The 15,691-nt window shown below is 43.6% G+C and overlaps 1 protein-coding gene across 18 annotated transcripts in view; it reads right to left on the bottom strand.

Moving 5' to 3' along the window:
* LOC122826410 (thyrotropin-releasing hormone-degrading ectoenzyme-like) overlaps positions 1–15,691 on the bottom strand; it is a 185,169-nt gene that overhangs the window by 52,544 nt on the left and 116,934 nt on the right. For all 18 annotated transcript variants that reach the window (XR_006369785.1, XR_006369786.1, XR_006369784.1 and 15 more), the window contains exons 14-16: positions 7,925–8,072; positions 7,736–7,839; positions 7,189–7,296 (exon numbers count right to left, since the gene is read on the bottom strand). Coding sequence is in view for 13 of the 18 variants with exons in the window: in XM_044108221.1 (XP_043964156.1) it covers positions 7,189–7,296; positions 7,736–7,839; positions 7,925–8,072 (360 nt within the window). In the remaining 5 variants the exon portion in view is untranslated. The remainder of the gene's footprint in view (positions 1–7,188; positions 7,297–7,735; positions 7,840–7,924; positions 8,073–15,691) is intronic.

Here is a 15,691-nt window from a genome sequence, read left to right as displayed (position 1 = left end):
GAACAGACGTCAACAACACAGATATTTATTGTTCTTCCACCATCAGATCACTGAGATGCTACGTTAGGCTAACTCTGGTTAGCACAACCTGAACACACTGTCATGTGTTCTGGCCCATCTGCCTGCTTTGTTTTCCTCCTCAGCCCTTACCTCTCCAATCAGCTCATCTGGCTCACCTGCATGCTGCTGCACAATCAGGCTCATGTCATCCACCTGTTCACCAGCAGTTATATTCAGCTCTCAGGCAGGCAGACGGTGCCAGATTTTTGAAAGCCTTTGTGTGAGTAGATATCCAGCGTTTCCTCTGTACCTGACCACAATCTTGACCACGTTTTTGCCTCTCGGAGTTTACTGCCCTGTCTAGCCCTTGTCGGATTTTCTACTGGATTCTGGTTTCCGGACGTGACCCTGTTTCTGCTTTTTGACTTCTGCCTCTGCCTCGCCCCTGGATTTGTCCACCTGAAATTGCCTGCACGTGCTGGACCCTTTGCTGTACCCTGACCACTGATCTTCGCTTGTTCCTCAGATAAGTTACCTCTTACTGCCTTTTCATCCTGACCCCTCTCCCAGATCAACCCCAAGGGACTGCTTGTTGTCACAAGCTACCTAGACTGTGTTTTTCCCTCCCACTACACCTCTAGAAGAAGCTCCTGTCCTGTTACTGGGGGTTGCCGGTCCCATATCCTGATTCCTCATTAAAGGCTTGTTTCTTTAACTTTGTGTCTGACTGAAATTTCGGGTCCTCAGCTCTGATCGTTACAGAAAAATCTGGCCATTAAAGATGGACTCTTCGTCAGCACAACAGTGGCGCACCAATGTTGACGATTCAATTAATCGGCTTAATGCGGGCATGAATGAAATCATTACCATGCTTCGTGACATGTCTCCTTCTCATGAGCAGGCACAACCACAGGCCCCTCCCCAGCCAGCTCCGATGGGCCCTGCATTCCAGCCTGCTGCTGTTAAGGAGCCTCGTCTGACCCCTCCTGAGCTGTTCAAGGGAGACTCTGACCAGTGTCGTGCTTTTCTCACGCAGTGTGAGATTCACTTCGAGCTGCAGCCCTCCTCTTTCCCTACTGAACGTTCAAGAGTAGCTTTTGTGATCTCACTTTTGTCCGGCAAGGCCAAACAGTGGGGTACAGCAGAATGGCAGAATGAATCAGTTTCCTGTTTGACCTACTCTGCATTTTCTAAGGAACTGATTAGGGTTTTTGACCCCATCCTCCCTGAGAGAGAGGCAGCTAGGGGCCTACTTTCCTTAAAACAGGGAAGTAAGAGCGTGGCTTCTTATATCATTGACTTTCACTTGTTATCTGCTGACAGTAACTGGAATCAGGAGGCATTAATGGATGTGTTCATGCAAGGTCTTAGTGAAGATATCAAGGATGAGTTGGCCACTCGAGATTATCCTAAATCTCTCAAGGACCTTGAGGACTTGGCAACTAGGATAGATCTTCGTCTCACTGAGAGGAGAAGGGAGAGACGTCACAGAGGGGGCTCATCTGCTCCATTCTGCTACTCGGGCCCCCGTTCCGAAGCACCAAGCTTCCCCCTCCCCTCAGCTGAAGCACCAGATCCTGAGCCGATGCAGCTGGGGAGAACAAAGATTTCCATGGAGGAACGTTCTCGCAGAAGGCAGTTTAATTTATGTTTTTATTGCGGAGGCAAGGGTCACATGGCTGCCAAATGTCCGTTAAAAGGTCAGGCTCAGTAGATGAGAGGAGAGAGCTACTGAGCCATAGTATTTGGTCCATCTCCTCATCATTTTCTTTCTCTGCTAACATTGTGGTCTCCTCCATCCCCCACCAGGTATCAGTCTTCATTGACTCAGGAGCTGATACTGAGTTTATGGATGAGTCTTTTGCCAAGGGCCTAAATATCAAACTCCTCACTACTCCATCGATCCATAATGTTCTGGCTTTGGATGGACATCCTATTAGCCGGTCCCACCTCATCACAGAAAAGGTCAGTCTGACGCTTGGGGGTAATCATAAGGAGGAGATTGTTTTTATTATTATCCAATCACCACAACTACCCATTGTTTTGGGGGCCTCATGGCTTAAGAAACACAACCCTCACATCGACTGGCAGGCCAAGGAGATCTTGGGCTGGTCAAAGTCCTGCTCTGCCACTTGTTTGCTTTCCGCTTGCACCCCTTCTGTTCCAGACAATGCCATTGAGGAGACTTACCCTGACTTATCCAGGGTGCCATCTGATTACCATGACCTGAAGGAGGTGTTCAATAAGTCCCGGGCCACTGCGCTTCCCTTTCATAGGCCCTACGATTGTGCCATTGAGCTCCTTCCAGGTACGTCACCCCCTAAAGGGCATTTATATTCACTGTCTGCTCCCGAGAACGAGGCAATGAGGAGATATGTCGAGGACTCCCTCAAGGCTGGAATCATTCGGCCATCCTCATCTCCTGCTGGTGCAGGGTTTTTTTTTGTTGGCAAGAAGGATGGGTCTCTAAGGCCATGTATAGATTACAGGGGCCTTAATGCCATTACAGTTAAGAATCGGTATCCTCTTCCCCTCATGAATTCGGCTTTTGATCAGATTCAGGGAGCCAAGTTTTTCACAAAGTTAGACTTGCTAATGCATACCATCTTGTTCGCATCAGAGAAGGAGATGAATGGAAGACCGCATTCAACACCCCCACTGGTCATTATGAGTATTTGGTCATGCCTTCGGTTAACCAATGCACCAGCGGTCTTCCAAGCTCTGGTCAATGATGTCTTGAGGGATATGGTTGGGCAGTTTGTATTTGTCTACCTGGATGACATTCTTATCTACTCGGGACCTGGATTCCCACAAGTGCCATGTTCGATCTGTTCTTCTTCGCTTCTCCAGAATCACCTTTTTGTTAAGGCGGAGAAATGTGAGTTTCACACTACTACCACCTCTTTTCTGGGCTACATAATCTCACCCGACAAGGTGATCATGGATCCCTCTAAGATTTCGGCTGTTGCAGAATGGCCCACGCCCACTGACCGCAAACAGTTGCAGAGATTTCTTGGATTTGCAAACTTTTACCGGCGCTTCATTCGCAACTATAGCCAAGTAGCATCTCCACTTCATGCCATTACCTCGTCCAAGGTCCAGTTTACGTGGAGCAAACAGGCAGATGAGGCCTTCACTAAACTGAAGTCCCGGTTCACCACTGCTCCTATTCTTCGGTCCCCTGACCCTGCAAGGCAGTTCATTGTGGAGGTCGATGCTTCTAGCACTGGGGTAGGTGCTGTCCTTAGTCAGAGAACCTCTGATGGTCGGATTCATCCTTGTGCTTTCTTTTCTAGGACTTTATCCAGCGCTGAACGTAACTATGATGTGGGGGAAAGAGAACTGTTGGCTGTTAAGTTAGCCCTTGAGGAATGGAGACACTGGCTGGAGGGGCCAAAGACCCATTTCTCGCTTTGGACAGACCACAAGAACCTGGAGTACTTGAAGGCAGCAAACGACTCAATCCCAGACAAGCGAGGTGGGCTCTGTTTTTGGACGGTTTAATTTTGCGCTCTCTTACAGACCTGGGACCAGAAACACAAAACCAGATGCCTTGTCAAGAATTTGTGAATCCTCTGATTTGAGGGCAAGTGGTGCAGAAGGTTTCATCCTCCCTGACTCAGTAAGGCTGACGGTGACCATGTTGGAGCTGGAGAAGGAGGTCAGGGAGGCGACTCAAGACCTACTGGTTCCAGCCTCATGCCCCTCGGACAGACTGTTTGTCCCAGAACACCTGGTTCCCAAGGTACTCAAGTTCTGCCATAAGTCCCGTCTGTTTTGTCATCCAGGCATCAGTAAAACCTTACAGATTGTTCAGTCTCAATTCTGGTGGAGCTCCCTAACCAAGGATGTTAAGGAATTCATTACGGCCTGTCATCAATGCTGTCAAGCCAAGTCATCTCGGCGCCCACCCTCAGGACTGCTCGGCCCCTTCCCATCCCATCCGCCCCTTGGTCACACATTGCCATGGACTTTGTCACGGGTTTGCCTGTTTCTAATGGTTTCACTGTCTTGTTAACCGTCATTGACAGATTCTCTAAGATGGTCCATCTGGTCCCCCTCAAGACACTCCCTTCTGCAAAGGAGATGGGGGAGATTTTGGCACAGGAGGTGTTCCGCCTCCATGGGCTCCCTACGGACATTGTCTCAGACAGGGGACCTCAGTTCGTCTCTCGCTTTTGGAAGGAGTTCTGTGCCATGCTTGGCATATCCGTCAGTTTGTCGTCAGGTTTCCATCCCCAGACTGATGGACAGACCGAGAGGGCTAACCAGGAGGTTGAGACCAAACTCCAGATCCTTTGTGACGCTGACCCCACAAGGTGGTCACACAATCTGCCATGGGTGGAACAGGCCTTAAATGCTCTTCCCTCAAGCTCCACTGGTCTTTCACCCTTCTACATTGTCCACGGGTTCCAGCCACCAGTGTTCACTATTCAGGAGAGGGAGGCTAAAGTACCCTCTGCTCATGCTGCCATGAGGTGCCAACGGGTTTGGAGAAGGGCAAGGAAAGCCATGATCAAGACATCAGAGGTGCAATCCAGGTCTGCCAATCGCGCTGGGTTCCTGCACCAACCTACCAGGTTGGCCAGAAGGTCTGGCTGTCTTCCAAGGATCTCCCCCTACGGGTGGAGAGTCGGAAGTTGGCACCTCGTTTCATTGGTCCCTTCCCAATCTCAAAGATTGTGAACCCGGTAGCGATCCGCCTACAGCTGCCCTGCTCCATGAGAATTCACCCTACATTCCATGTGTCCCGGGTCAAGCCCTACACCGTGCCTCGTCTTGAGCCCGCCTCCAGGCCCCTCCTCCCGCCCGGTTCCTGGATGGAGACCCCATCTACACGGTTCGCCGCATCCTCCGGTCCAGGAGGAGGGGACGTGGCCTCCACTACCTGGTTGATTGGGAAGGCTATGGACCAGAGGAACGGACCTGGATTCCTGGACGTTTTGTCATTGACAAGACCCTCCTGAGGGACTTCCACTGCCGCCACCCTGACCAACCTAGAGGTCCGTCGAGCCGGACCTTAGGAGGGGGTACTGTCATGTGTTCTGGCCCATCTGCCTGCTTTGTTTTCCTCCTCAGCCCTTACCTCTCCAATCAGCTCATCTGGCTCACCTGCATGCTGCTGCACAATCAGGCTCATGTCATCCACCTGTTCACCAGCAGTTATATTCAGCTCTCAGGCAGGCAGACGGTGCCAGATTTTTGAAAGCCTTTGTGTGAGTAGATATCCAGCGTTTCCTCTGTACCTGACCACGATCTTGACCACGTTTTTGCCTCTCGGAGTTTACTGCCCTGTCTAGCCCTTGTCGGATTTTCTACTGGATTCTGGTTTCCGGACGTGACCCTGTTTCTGCTTTTTGACTTCTGCCTCTGCCTCGCCCCTGGATTTGTCCACCTGAAATTGCCTGCACGTGCTGGACCCTTTGCTGTACCCTGACCACTGATCTTCGCTTGTTCCTCAGATAAGTTACCTCTTACTGCCTTTTCATCCTGACCCCTCTCCCAGATCAACCCCAAGGGACTGCTTGTTGTCACAAGCTACCTAGACTGTGTTTTTCCCTCCCACTACACCTCTAGAAGAAGCTCCTGTCCTGTTACTGGGGGTTGCCGGTCCCATATCCTGATTCCTCATTAAAGGCTTGTTTCTTTAACTTTGTGTCTGACTGAAATTTCGGGTCCTCAGCTCTGATCGTTACACACACAGCGTCCAATCAGATCGTTTTTATTTAAACACAAACGTTGATGACTGGGAGTCAGATTAAACAGGCGTCGCAGAAACTCACAAAATAACCTGTTTACTAAAGAGAACGTTTTCTAAATCTATATAATAATATTATATATTTATAACATGTTTTATAAATCAAATCAGAACAGTTCTAGTTAATCTAGTCTATCCAGATCCTCCCACGTTTCCATGCTGATGCATCATTATGAGTTTATTGCAAGTTTTCCACAAAAATGGTCAAAAATATTAAATATTATAATGAAGTGATGCTACCTCCCACCTGCAGGTGGCAGTATTTATTACTGTGTCAGCTTAAGTTGAAGTCAAAGTTTTACAAAAAGGTAAAATATTTCTGAATTTGCTCAACAAATGATTGAGTTTGATACCAAAAATCATAAAATCCTGGAGGAACTAATCAGTTTGTAGAGATGATCCATATTGTTTTATTTTAAGAAGTACAGATACAGCCGTTCATTTTAATTTTAAGTGATTATTATTGACTTCATGACTTAATCTGTTCTAAACCAGAAACACTTTTTAGATACAATCCTGACGTGTGAAACAACCCAGAAGATAAATGTTCATTCATAAACGCTGCTTAATGAAGTCAGTGGGTTTTTTCTGGGTTGTTTTATTTAAGGAAGCCTCTCATCATCAGCTCCCTGCTGTCCTCCAGCATCTGTTTCTATTTAATTTGTCGCTGGAAATTTAATTTCACAGATCTCGTTAGGAACCCGGAGGGAGCGAACACGGACCAAACACAAATAAACTTCAATGGAAACACAAGATTAAGAGGAAAGTCGGGATCATGTGACCCAATCGATGCTCAGAGACGACTGATGGATGTTTGTTGTGTTTTCAGATCTTATTGACCTGCAGGAACATCAAAACCAGAATCATGAATGTTCTTAACGGGCCAGAAGTACCAGAATGTACTGAATGTACCATCAAACTGTTGAAACGTTAACAAACGGCTTTATTTAATCTAAATCACAGATTTGTGGAGTGAATTTAGAAATATCTGTAAAATATTTTTCAATATTTGTACTTATGTATGACGGTAAATGTGAGTTTTTGTTCAATAACCGACTAGAACTAGAATCAAGTAAAGCTGAGGAATCAGTGTAGCAGAATTAAATACTGCCACCTGTAGGTGGGAGTTAGCATCACATTAATCCAAAGCTTCTGACAGTTTTGGTGGAAATTTTACAGAAAAATCAAAATTAATTATTATTGCAAAAAAGTGTGTGGATCTGTTGATTTTCCAACATAAAAAATCTGGAGAGACTGAAGAAAATTGGAAGTTAACAGATAAAAACGGCTTTGATTTGATTGATCCAGTAAGATTTCAGCAGGTAAAGGTTGTTAAAGGTTTTATTGAGTTGGACACACGAGAACTAAATATTTAACTTTAATGTAGCTGCGATGCATTCAGGTACGCCTCAGAAACGTGTGTGCTGTACCTGTTCTTGTTGCTGGAGATCCAGTCGGAGATGTAGGCCACAGCCTGGCGGTGGCACTGCTTGTTCCCGAAGCTGCAGGCCAGCATGATGAGCTCCCGCTGCAGCTCTCTGCAGGAAACAGGAAGACATTCTGAGGGTCTAATCTGGACCGTCACTCTCCCTGCTAACGAGACCCACAGACGAGTTTTTTATTTAATCCACTGAGAGAAAAAAACAAATCTGGAGAATTTCCAAATATCTGTCCGATATGAAATAAATAAAGCGGCTCCACTGTGAGCTCCAGTCAGGATTTGTTTGAGCCGTTCTGTTTCCAAGATGGAATAATTATAACTAACATATAAATTAATTTACTCAGGATTTACTCTGACCCACACAGGGTCATAAGTATACATACACCCCGACTGAAACGGTTTTAGATCATTTCCAACATCAGATCTTATAAAAACACTTTACAGTTTTAAACAGAGCGACTCGCTAACAGGCCAGCCTGCTGCCTTATGCAGACCAACGGTGATCGGACCCGGCTGACCAGAACCGCTCCTCTTACTCAGTCTGGTACGACGCCTGCAGGATGTTTCCCTCTGTTCCCGGTCCGTTTGTCGGCCAGCCCATCTGATGGTACCGGGACGCCACCTGCTTCAGCACGTAGTCCTGGACACACACACACACACACACTGGGTCAGCACCAGCGGCCCATTCTGGAGCTCACATGGATCATGATGGATCGGTTGTTTACGCTGAACAGCCTGTAGTCGTCTGTGCGGTCCAACAGTTTGTCCAGCTGGTACAGCGCCCGGCTGGCGGCGTGCCACGGCAGGAAGGACGTCTCCTCCGGCAGGTAGCCAATCAGCTGCAGGGGAACGCCCTGTGGGAGGTACCCCGCCCTGAGTGTGGGAGGGGGGGGGTCAGGATGGAGACCAGAACATCACCAGTCCACAGCGCTGAAGATTTCACTCCCACCATCTTCAGTTCTAAAAACTACTGGTGTTAACTTTAACTACACCAAAGCCCCGCCCCCAGACAACAGAAAGTAGAACGTTTTACTTTGAAAGGTCCATATTTGACCCAATCAACAGAAAGGTAGTTGGTGTAACTTGGTGTCCTTCACTGCCAAACGTTTGGCTCTGATTTAACTTAAAGACGCCTGAATGTTACTGTTTACATCCGGAAAGTTCACACATGAGGACGACGCTGGAGGGCAAAAAGATCATTTTTTACCCGCCGTCCACGGCCGCGCTGACCGCAGCAGAACAGAACCGTTAACAAAATGATCCGCAAAATGATCCGCAGATGAAGGTAGTATTGGTTTAGTGCAGAATGTCACAGCAAAAGGAAAGATAATGAATAACTCAAAACTGCTTTTTTAACGCTCTCTGTGTCGGATACGCTACACACACACACACACACACACACACACAAGGACAGAGTCGTTGCCATAGCAACTGTTAACACCGTCACACTCAAACATTTCAAACAAAAGAACAGAACATTCAGTCTGTTACAGTTTCTTTTTTAGGCTCCATGTTGAGTTTGCTATTATTAACAAGCTAACTCTGTGGTAGCATAGCGTGCTATTAGCTAAGCTAGCACAGTGGTGGCAGATTTTCTGATTTCTTTATTTTTACAACTGAACCAAATTCCACAGCACATCTACATGTTAAGATCTCAAAGTCAAGTTAGCACAACTGAACTACTTCTTTCTCTTTATTCCAAAATCAAAACTTTTTCCTGACTTTGTTTTCTCAGAATGTTAACAATTTGTAGAAAAACACTGTGTCAGTTTTTGTTTACATGTCAGATATATGTTTAAGATTTAATGCGTTATATTGACAACTTAGCATCTGAACCCAGTGCTAGTCATGGTCTGCTAGCAGGTTTCTGACCTCCAGCAGGGAGACGGTGGTGTGACGTCACGATGCTACAGGTCTGGACCTCCACTCTGATCAGAACCAAACAATATTATTATTGATATTCACCTACAGCTGCACAACACAAAAGCTGTAACAATCATCTGGTCTAAAACTTCTGGTATTCTCTAACAACCTTCCTCTCTTCTCTCTTTAAACTGCTGCTGAGGATGTTTGGGACTCACCAAGGTGCATTCAAGGTCAATAAATCAATGTGAAGTCAGATTCCACGGTGCAGACTCGCTCTTCATCCCAACTCTCAGGAGTGATCCTCAGAATAGCTCAACAGAAACAAGTTGAAGGAACGTTGGCCTCTGAATGCCACAGCAACTATTATGCAGTTTGAGCCACATCCCAACCTGCCGCAGAGTAACCAGCTCTCCGTGTGCGTTTGTTAACATTCATGCTGGTTTTGTACCAGCTTCCTGCTTCAGGCTTCAGCCTGAACCTCATAAATATCGATGGGGTCTGAGGTTGAGCAGGGAACGTATGCTCATGAGGTTCAGACATCTTCAGATAGAGGGAAGAGGTTTTCATCCACACAAACCCTTGACAGAAATGTTCAGGGACAGGCCGACGCTCCGACGTCCACTGAAAGTTAATCTGTCGGAGATAAGACTCTCTAAGTCTCTGAGCAGCAGAGAAACCCCTCGATTCCAACCCATTTCCATAATCTGCCTCGTATCGTCGCCAGGACCCATCATGCACCTGGGTTCCAACGCATTTCCATAATCCATCCGGTCTGCAGAGACTTTTGGATCAAAACGATCCAAAACGCTGACAAGATTTTACATGAAAGAACCCGGAGAGGCGGAGAGAAGAGCGAAATGTGGTGGTAACCATGGCAACGTCAGTCGACCGTTTATCTGTTTTCTTTCCTGTACTCGTCCCCTCAGCGGTTTCCATTTTTATCAAACCCCATCCATCATCTATCTGTCCATATTAGCATTCCGACTCTCATCCCTCCTCAAACTGGAAGTGAGATAAGAGGCGGACATGTTGACGCTTCCAAACTACACAAACGGGTCTGAAACGGAGACACCGGGACGACGGGGTCACCAAACTCTGGGAAGTCATCAGGACGGGCGTCACGGTCCGGGTTTGTGTTCTGACCCATGTTCTGCTATTCTGCTTCCTCACTTTATTTATATTTATATGCTTTCCCAGAATTCAGGAGACAGGTTCTGGTTAATCTGAGAACTGACATGTTTCTTGGAACTTTCCAGAAGTTACAGAATATTTTCCCAGAGCCATCAGGTTACGTTCGGATTATACAAGACACGGACCAGTACCGTCTGAGAGCCTGAAAAGTTCATTTAAAAACTTACTGGTTATTTCTTGTGTACTTTCTAGACCAGTCTATGATGTGTTTGTTCTGGTACTTTCTTCATTTCAGAACTTACTAGTTGTATTTTTAAATACTTTTTGCAATTTAACGGATACTTTTCCAGAACTACCAGGTTACTTTCTAGAATATACAAGGTATGTTCTGGTACTTTCTGTTGAAGAACTTCCATGTTTCTTTGGTACTTTCCCCAGAACCAGCAGTTTACTTCCTAAATTATAGAAGGTATTTACTGATACTGTTATGAAGCTTAAATTAAAATTAATTAAAAAACTGACAGGTTATGTTTTGATACTTTCCAGAACCTCCCAGGACTACTGGGTTACTTTCTAAAATACTTTCTAGGTAAAGTTTTTTTATCTTTCACGTATCAGGTTATGTTCTTAGGACAGTGTATTAGAGCCACTGTCAAAAAATAAAACAAAACAAACAAAAAAATAAAACATTTCTGCAAAAAATATCTAAAATTTTGCAATTTCTGAAATATTCTAGAAAACCAATTATTATTTTTTTAAACTTGGATATTTCGGAGATTAAAAATTTATACATTTCTTAGAAAACCTCCCAGAAATATTTTGATTAATCTCAGAAATTGTTCTTGAACTTTTCAAAGTTTTAACATTCTTTGACTTGCAGATGTACCAGATGACTTTTCCTCCTTTGTGCAGAACCATTGCTTTTTGGAAAACGGGTATTTTTATTTATTTTTACTTTCCAGGAACTTCCAGGCCTCTTTTCAGGCAGACATGTCTTCTGGTACTTTCTAAAACTTGGTGAGTTATTTTCATAAGTTACTGTTTCTTTTCTAGATCTTTCCAGTTACAACGTTCATTCAGGCACTTTATGGATCTTACAGAAACCAAAGGGGAACTTTCCAGGACTTAGAAGATATTTGCCTGGAATTTCCAGAATCTAAATCATTTTTTTGTCCTTTTATATTTTTATTTTCTGACATTTTCAAGAACATACATAATACTTGTTGCATCAGAAAGTCTGAAAGTTGTTTAATTAGCTCACAGTTTCCTTTCAGGGACTCATTTGTGTACTTAGATAAATTTCTAACAGTTTTCATTAGTGTGTGGATTAGGGAGTCACATTTGCAGCAGAAATGTTTTTCTCTGCAGCGTTTTTATATCTGTTTTGCCTCTATAGACGTCAGAGGCATCAAATATCTGGTGAGAAGCTACAAGGTTAAATGTCTGAGAGGAAATCAGAAATGCATTTCTTAAACCATTTTGCTTTTAAAGAACAGTTTCACCTCCACAGCGGAGCAGAGCTCTTTGGATCCGCTGAGAAATGGAGAAAGCAGAGGAGATTAGCAGGTAGATTTTTAATTTTCCCTCCCAGTTGTTGTCTCCATTTGGGTCTCTCTCCCAGTGTCGTCGTCTTAATGAGCTCATTAACTCTTTAACATCGTTAAGGGCCAGTTAATTGTTTGTCCATTAGCTATTAGCAAGGCTCAGTGGAGAGCCAACAAGGGACGGCTGTGATCGCACACACACACACACACACACGGACACACACACACACACACACACACACACACACACACACACACACACACACACACACACAAAGGGAGGCGACATCCATCACTGTTTAAGCACAGAGTCAAACAGACACAGTCATTTATTACTGCAGGACCAGCTTCACACACACCAGCATGCTAACACACACACACTGCCACCAATTGGCATTTATTGCTCCTGTTCTCAGTCAATCGAAGTGTGAGCGGGAGGAGAATCAGCGTGACTGAAATTAATCCTGAGATTAAATGTCCTTCCAGGCGTAATCAATTCACTGAGCAGAAATGCTGAAATAACATCTTTGTAAACAAGAAGTATTTTTGCGGCTTAAATGGGCTAAGCAGGCGGTCCTAACAAGGATGGAGTGGATCTCCGTCTCTCATCCGTTTCAGCTGAAATTCATCACCGGCTGGCAGGAGTTTTATTAATCCACTTTATCAGAGGTTTAAATTCAGCAAATGATCTATTAAAGGGTGAAAATAATTCTCTGGGATCAATAAATACAATAAACACTAATTCAGCTTCCAAACTTCAGCTCAGATGTGAACTACAAGGAAAACTTCTGATTAAAAAAATAAAATATCCAGGAGGAAAACATGGAGGGCAGAGAAACGACTGATGCTGTATCAGTATTTTAACTTCCTCAGAGAAAATTTTGTTCCTACATTTTAAATGGGTTGGAAAAACAACACTAGCCACAAGTTATTCTATTTATGAAGAATTAACAAAAAATGTTTTTAAATCTAAACAATGCTGGCAACGTTTAACTTTGTGATGTGAAATGATGCAGTACCTCCACCAGGCCTTTAGGGGGCGACAGAAACATCCCTGGTGAGGAAATGACATCATAATGTTGAATGGAAATCCTTTTGTTTGGGAGATTTGAGTTTTAAAACCAGAATTTTCTGATGTTGAAACGATTTTAAAAACTTCTGATTTTCAGAAAAGTTTCAATTCTGAGCAAAAATCTGAATTTTGTGGGAAAAATGTTTATTCTGAGATTGGAGTGAGAAATTAGATTTTTTTCTGATTCTAGCAACTCTGTTAACATGTAAATATATTTTACTATTGTTTTTGCTTTAAATGTATTTTGCTCGGCACATAACTTTTTAAAATTGTTTTATTACGGTATGTCCAATAAAGTCAAACTAAGTAAAATTCTGGGATTAAAGTTGGAACAGAATTAGAATTTTCAGATTAAAATCAGAGGTAGAATTCATGAGATTAAAGTCAGAATGATCAGATTAAAGTCAAAACGTTTATATTAAAATCAGAGTTTTTGAAGGTCCATAAACTGAACCATTATTACACACGAACCCTGATGAAAGCTGAAGGCCGTTTTTTATTTTGGGGCAGCAGCAGCTGGTGTCTGACGGATCCAATGCAGCTTTAATGCAGCAGTAATTTCACAGAATCGAAAATGTGAGTTTTATGCATGGTGACCAAAACTGTCAAAGGTTTCTCACGTTTTAAAAACACATTAAGACAAATAAATGATGAAAAGTTGACGGAGGTTATTGCGGAGCAGCGGCGGCTGATCGCTTCCCGTCGTGACAGATTCAGGCTGAGGAAGCTGCTTCAGCTGTCAGGGTGAATATTAATGGATATGTAGCTCCTTTTTCTGTGCAGATGGAAAGTCGTCAGCGCGCGGCTCCTCAGAGGATCTGGAGCTGCTGCTCATTCAACATGACAGAGCGCAGATGGCGGAGTGAGGGGGTGGAAACAGAGACAGCGGTGGATTGAGTTACAGAGCCGGTGTCACCCCGGATCTCTCTTATGGCGTCACGGCGCCGCGGGCCGAACGCGCCGCGGTGAGGCGGGACGGCTGCAGGAGATTAACCGGCTGCATCTTCAGCAGGCTGCTCTCTTTCTGCTCACGCTGACCGGGTCGGCTCTGAATGCAGAGCAGATCCAGTTTCCCCTCCAAACTGCTGCTGCACTGCAGCAACTCACCGTCTTCATCATCCAGATTAATCTGAGAAAAGCTGTTTTATTGCTTTTATTGGTAAAAGTTGCAGAAATGCAGCATTCAGTCAGAAAACAGCCAATCAGAGCCAGGAGGAGGGGCTTAGCGCTGTTAATCAAGCTAGTATACACGCTGTTCACACCCTGTCCTTTCTCTCTGCTACACTAAAACTTCTTCCTGACAGCAGATCTTGTTGTGAATGCTAAGGCTAGCTAGCATAGCCTTGTCAGATAAACAGTCAGATAAACAATTTCCTTTTGGAGTTTCACCTTAAATTCAAAATGTTTATATGTTTTAGCTTAATTTCTGCTGACTGTCTTGTCTTTCTTTTTAGAGTTTGAATACTCAAGTTAACGATTAATCGATTATGAAATTAATTGGCAATTATTTTTAACAATCGATAAATCCAATTAATCGTTTCAGCTCTACTGCATTTCACTAATTTCTAACTGATCTGCTGCTTTGGCTGAAGTTCTGTATCTGTTAGGTAACTCAGTGAAAAGTTTCTATATTTCAGTAACCCAATCCAAGATGTCAGATTCACTTGTTCAGTTTCATTACACATCCTGATGTTTTTCAAGCAGTGATTTGCTGAGAAACGATGATTATAGTTTACAGCTCAGGAGAACCCAATGAGTCAGAAAACTGGGTTAGTCCACACCAATAAAACTGGATTTTAATAGAGAAATGTTACGTTTCCATGTTTATAAAGTCACTGAAAAGCCTGTTGACTTGATAGTTGCCCAGCATAAAGTCACTGCTGAAGAAACTGGCAGTTCCCACGTTGCTACGTCTAAGGAGCTACAATCCTGTTGTACTTATGAGAAATAAACTATTATTATTATGTAAATATTATTGGACGAGGACTTTAACATTTTTATTTTGATGAATTATTTACATTGTTTTTAATGTGTAAAAATGTTAACACAATTAATTTTTTTTCTTTTTTAAACATTCATAAGTCTAAAGATGGAACCTTTGAATTTGTTTCTGGTACGTCTATAAATCTGACGCACAACCAACATCCACAACAACACAAAGCTGATTCTCTGGTTTCTGCTTTTAAACGATCTGATTGGACGCTGGAAAAGGCTATTGTTGTGATCAAGTTGTGCTAAAAGGGGTTAGCCTTTCAACGCTAAAATAGCATCAATGCTAAACATGTTGCTAATGCTAATGTTAGCTTCTACATTTCTAACAAAGTTCCATGAAGGATCAGGGTTTCCTGAAACACTGAACCAATCTGAAGGTCGAATAATTGAAATTACAGATTAAAAACAATAAATATCTTTGTTTTTAAGCTCATATGTCTCTTTATAAAATAATTTAACAGCAAAAATAGTTTTTTAACTTCAAGTGTTGTTTATTTTGTGGATATATTGTTTTCAAATAAAAGTGATTCATTTCGTTGAGTCCCACTGATATTAAATCGTGTTTTTAAATCTGTAACCAGTGAACAGTTTTATTTTCTTACAGTTTCTCATCAGCCACTCTTTGTTTTTTGTCTGGAGTATAAAAATCTAAAAATGGTGTCATCTGCAAATGTTTGGTTGCTTCCTATTGGTGTCATTTTAACAAAACAAGATCAGAAATCAGAAATCCCAGCAGCACAAAAACTTGACAAATGAGCGGAAACATCCGTCCAAAACCAACGGTTGTAATTGGCAACAACAAAATCAAGAAGTAGTCGGCCGAGACTCAAGAACCAAGAAAAACCAGGCAGGAGGGGGTCAGATAGATAAACGACGCTACCAAATAA

This window comes from Gambusia affinis, linkage group LG23 (genome assembly GCF_019740435.1).
Source record: "Gambusia affinis linkage group LG23, SWU_Gaff_1.0, whole genome shotgun sequence".
NCBI classification, from domain to species: Eukaryota; Metazoa; Chordata; class Actinopteri; order Cyprinodontiformes; family Poeciliidae; genus Gambusia; species Gambusia affinis.
The sequence above is the reverse complement of the archived record's forward strand: the minus strand, read 5'-3'. Positions and strand labels throughout refer to the sequence as shown.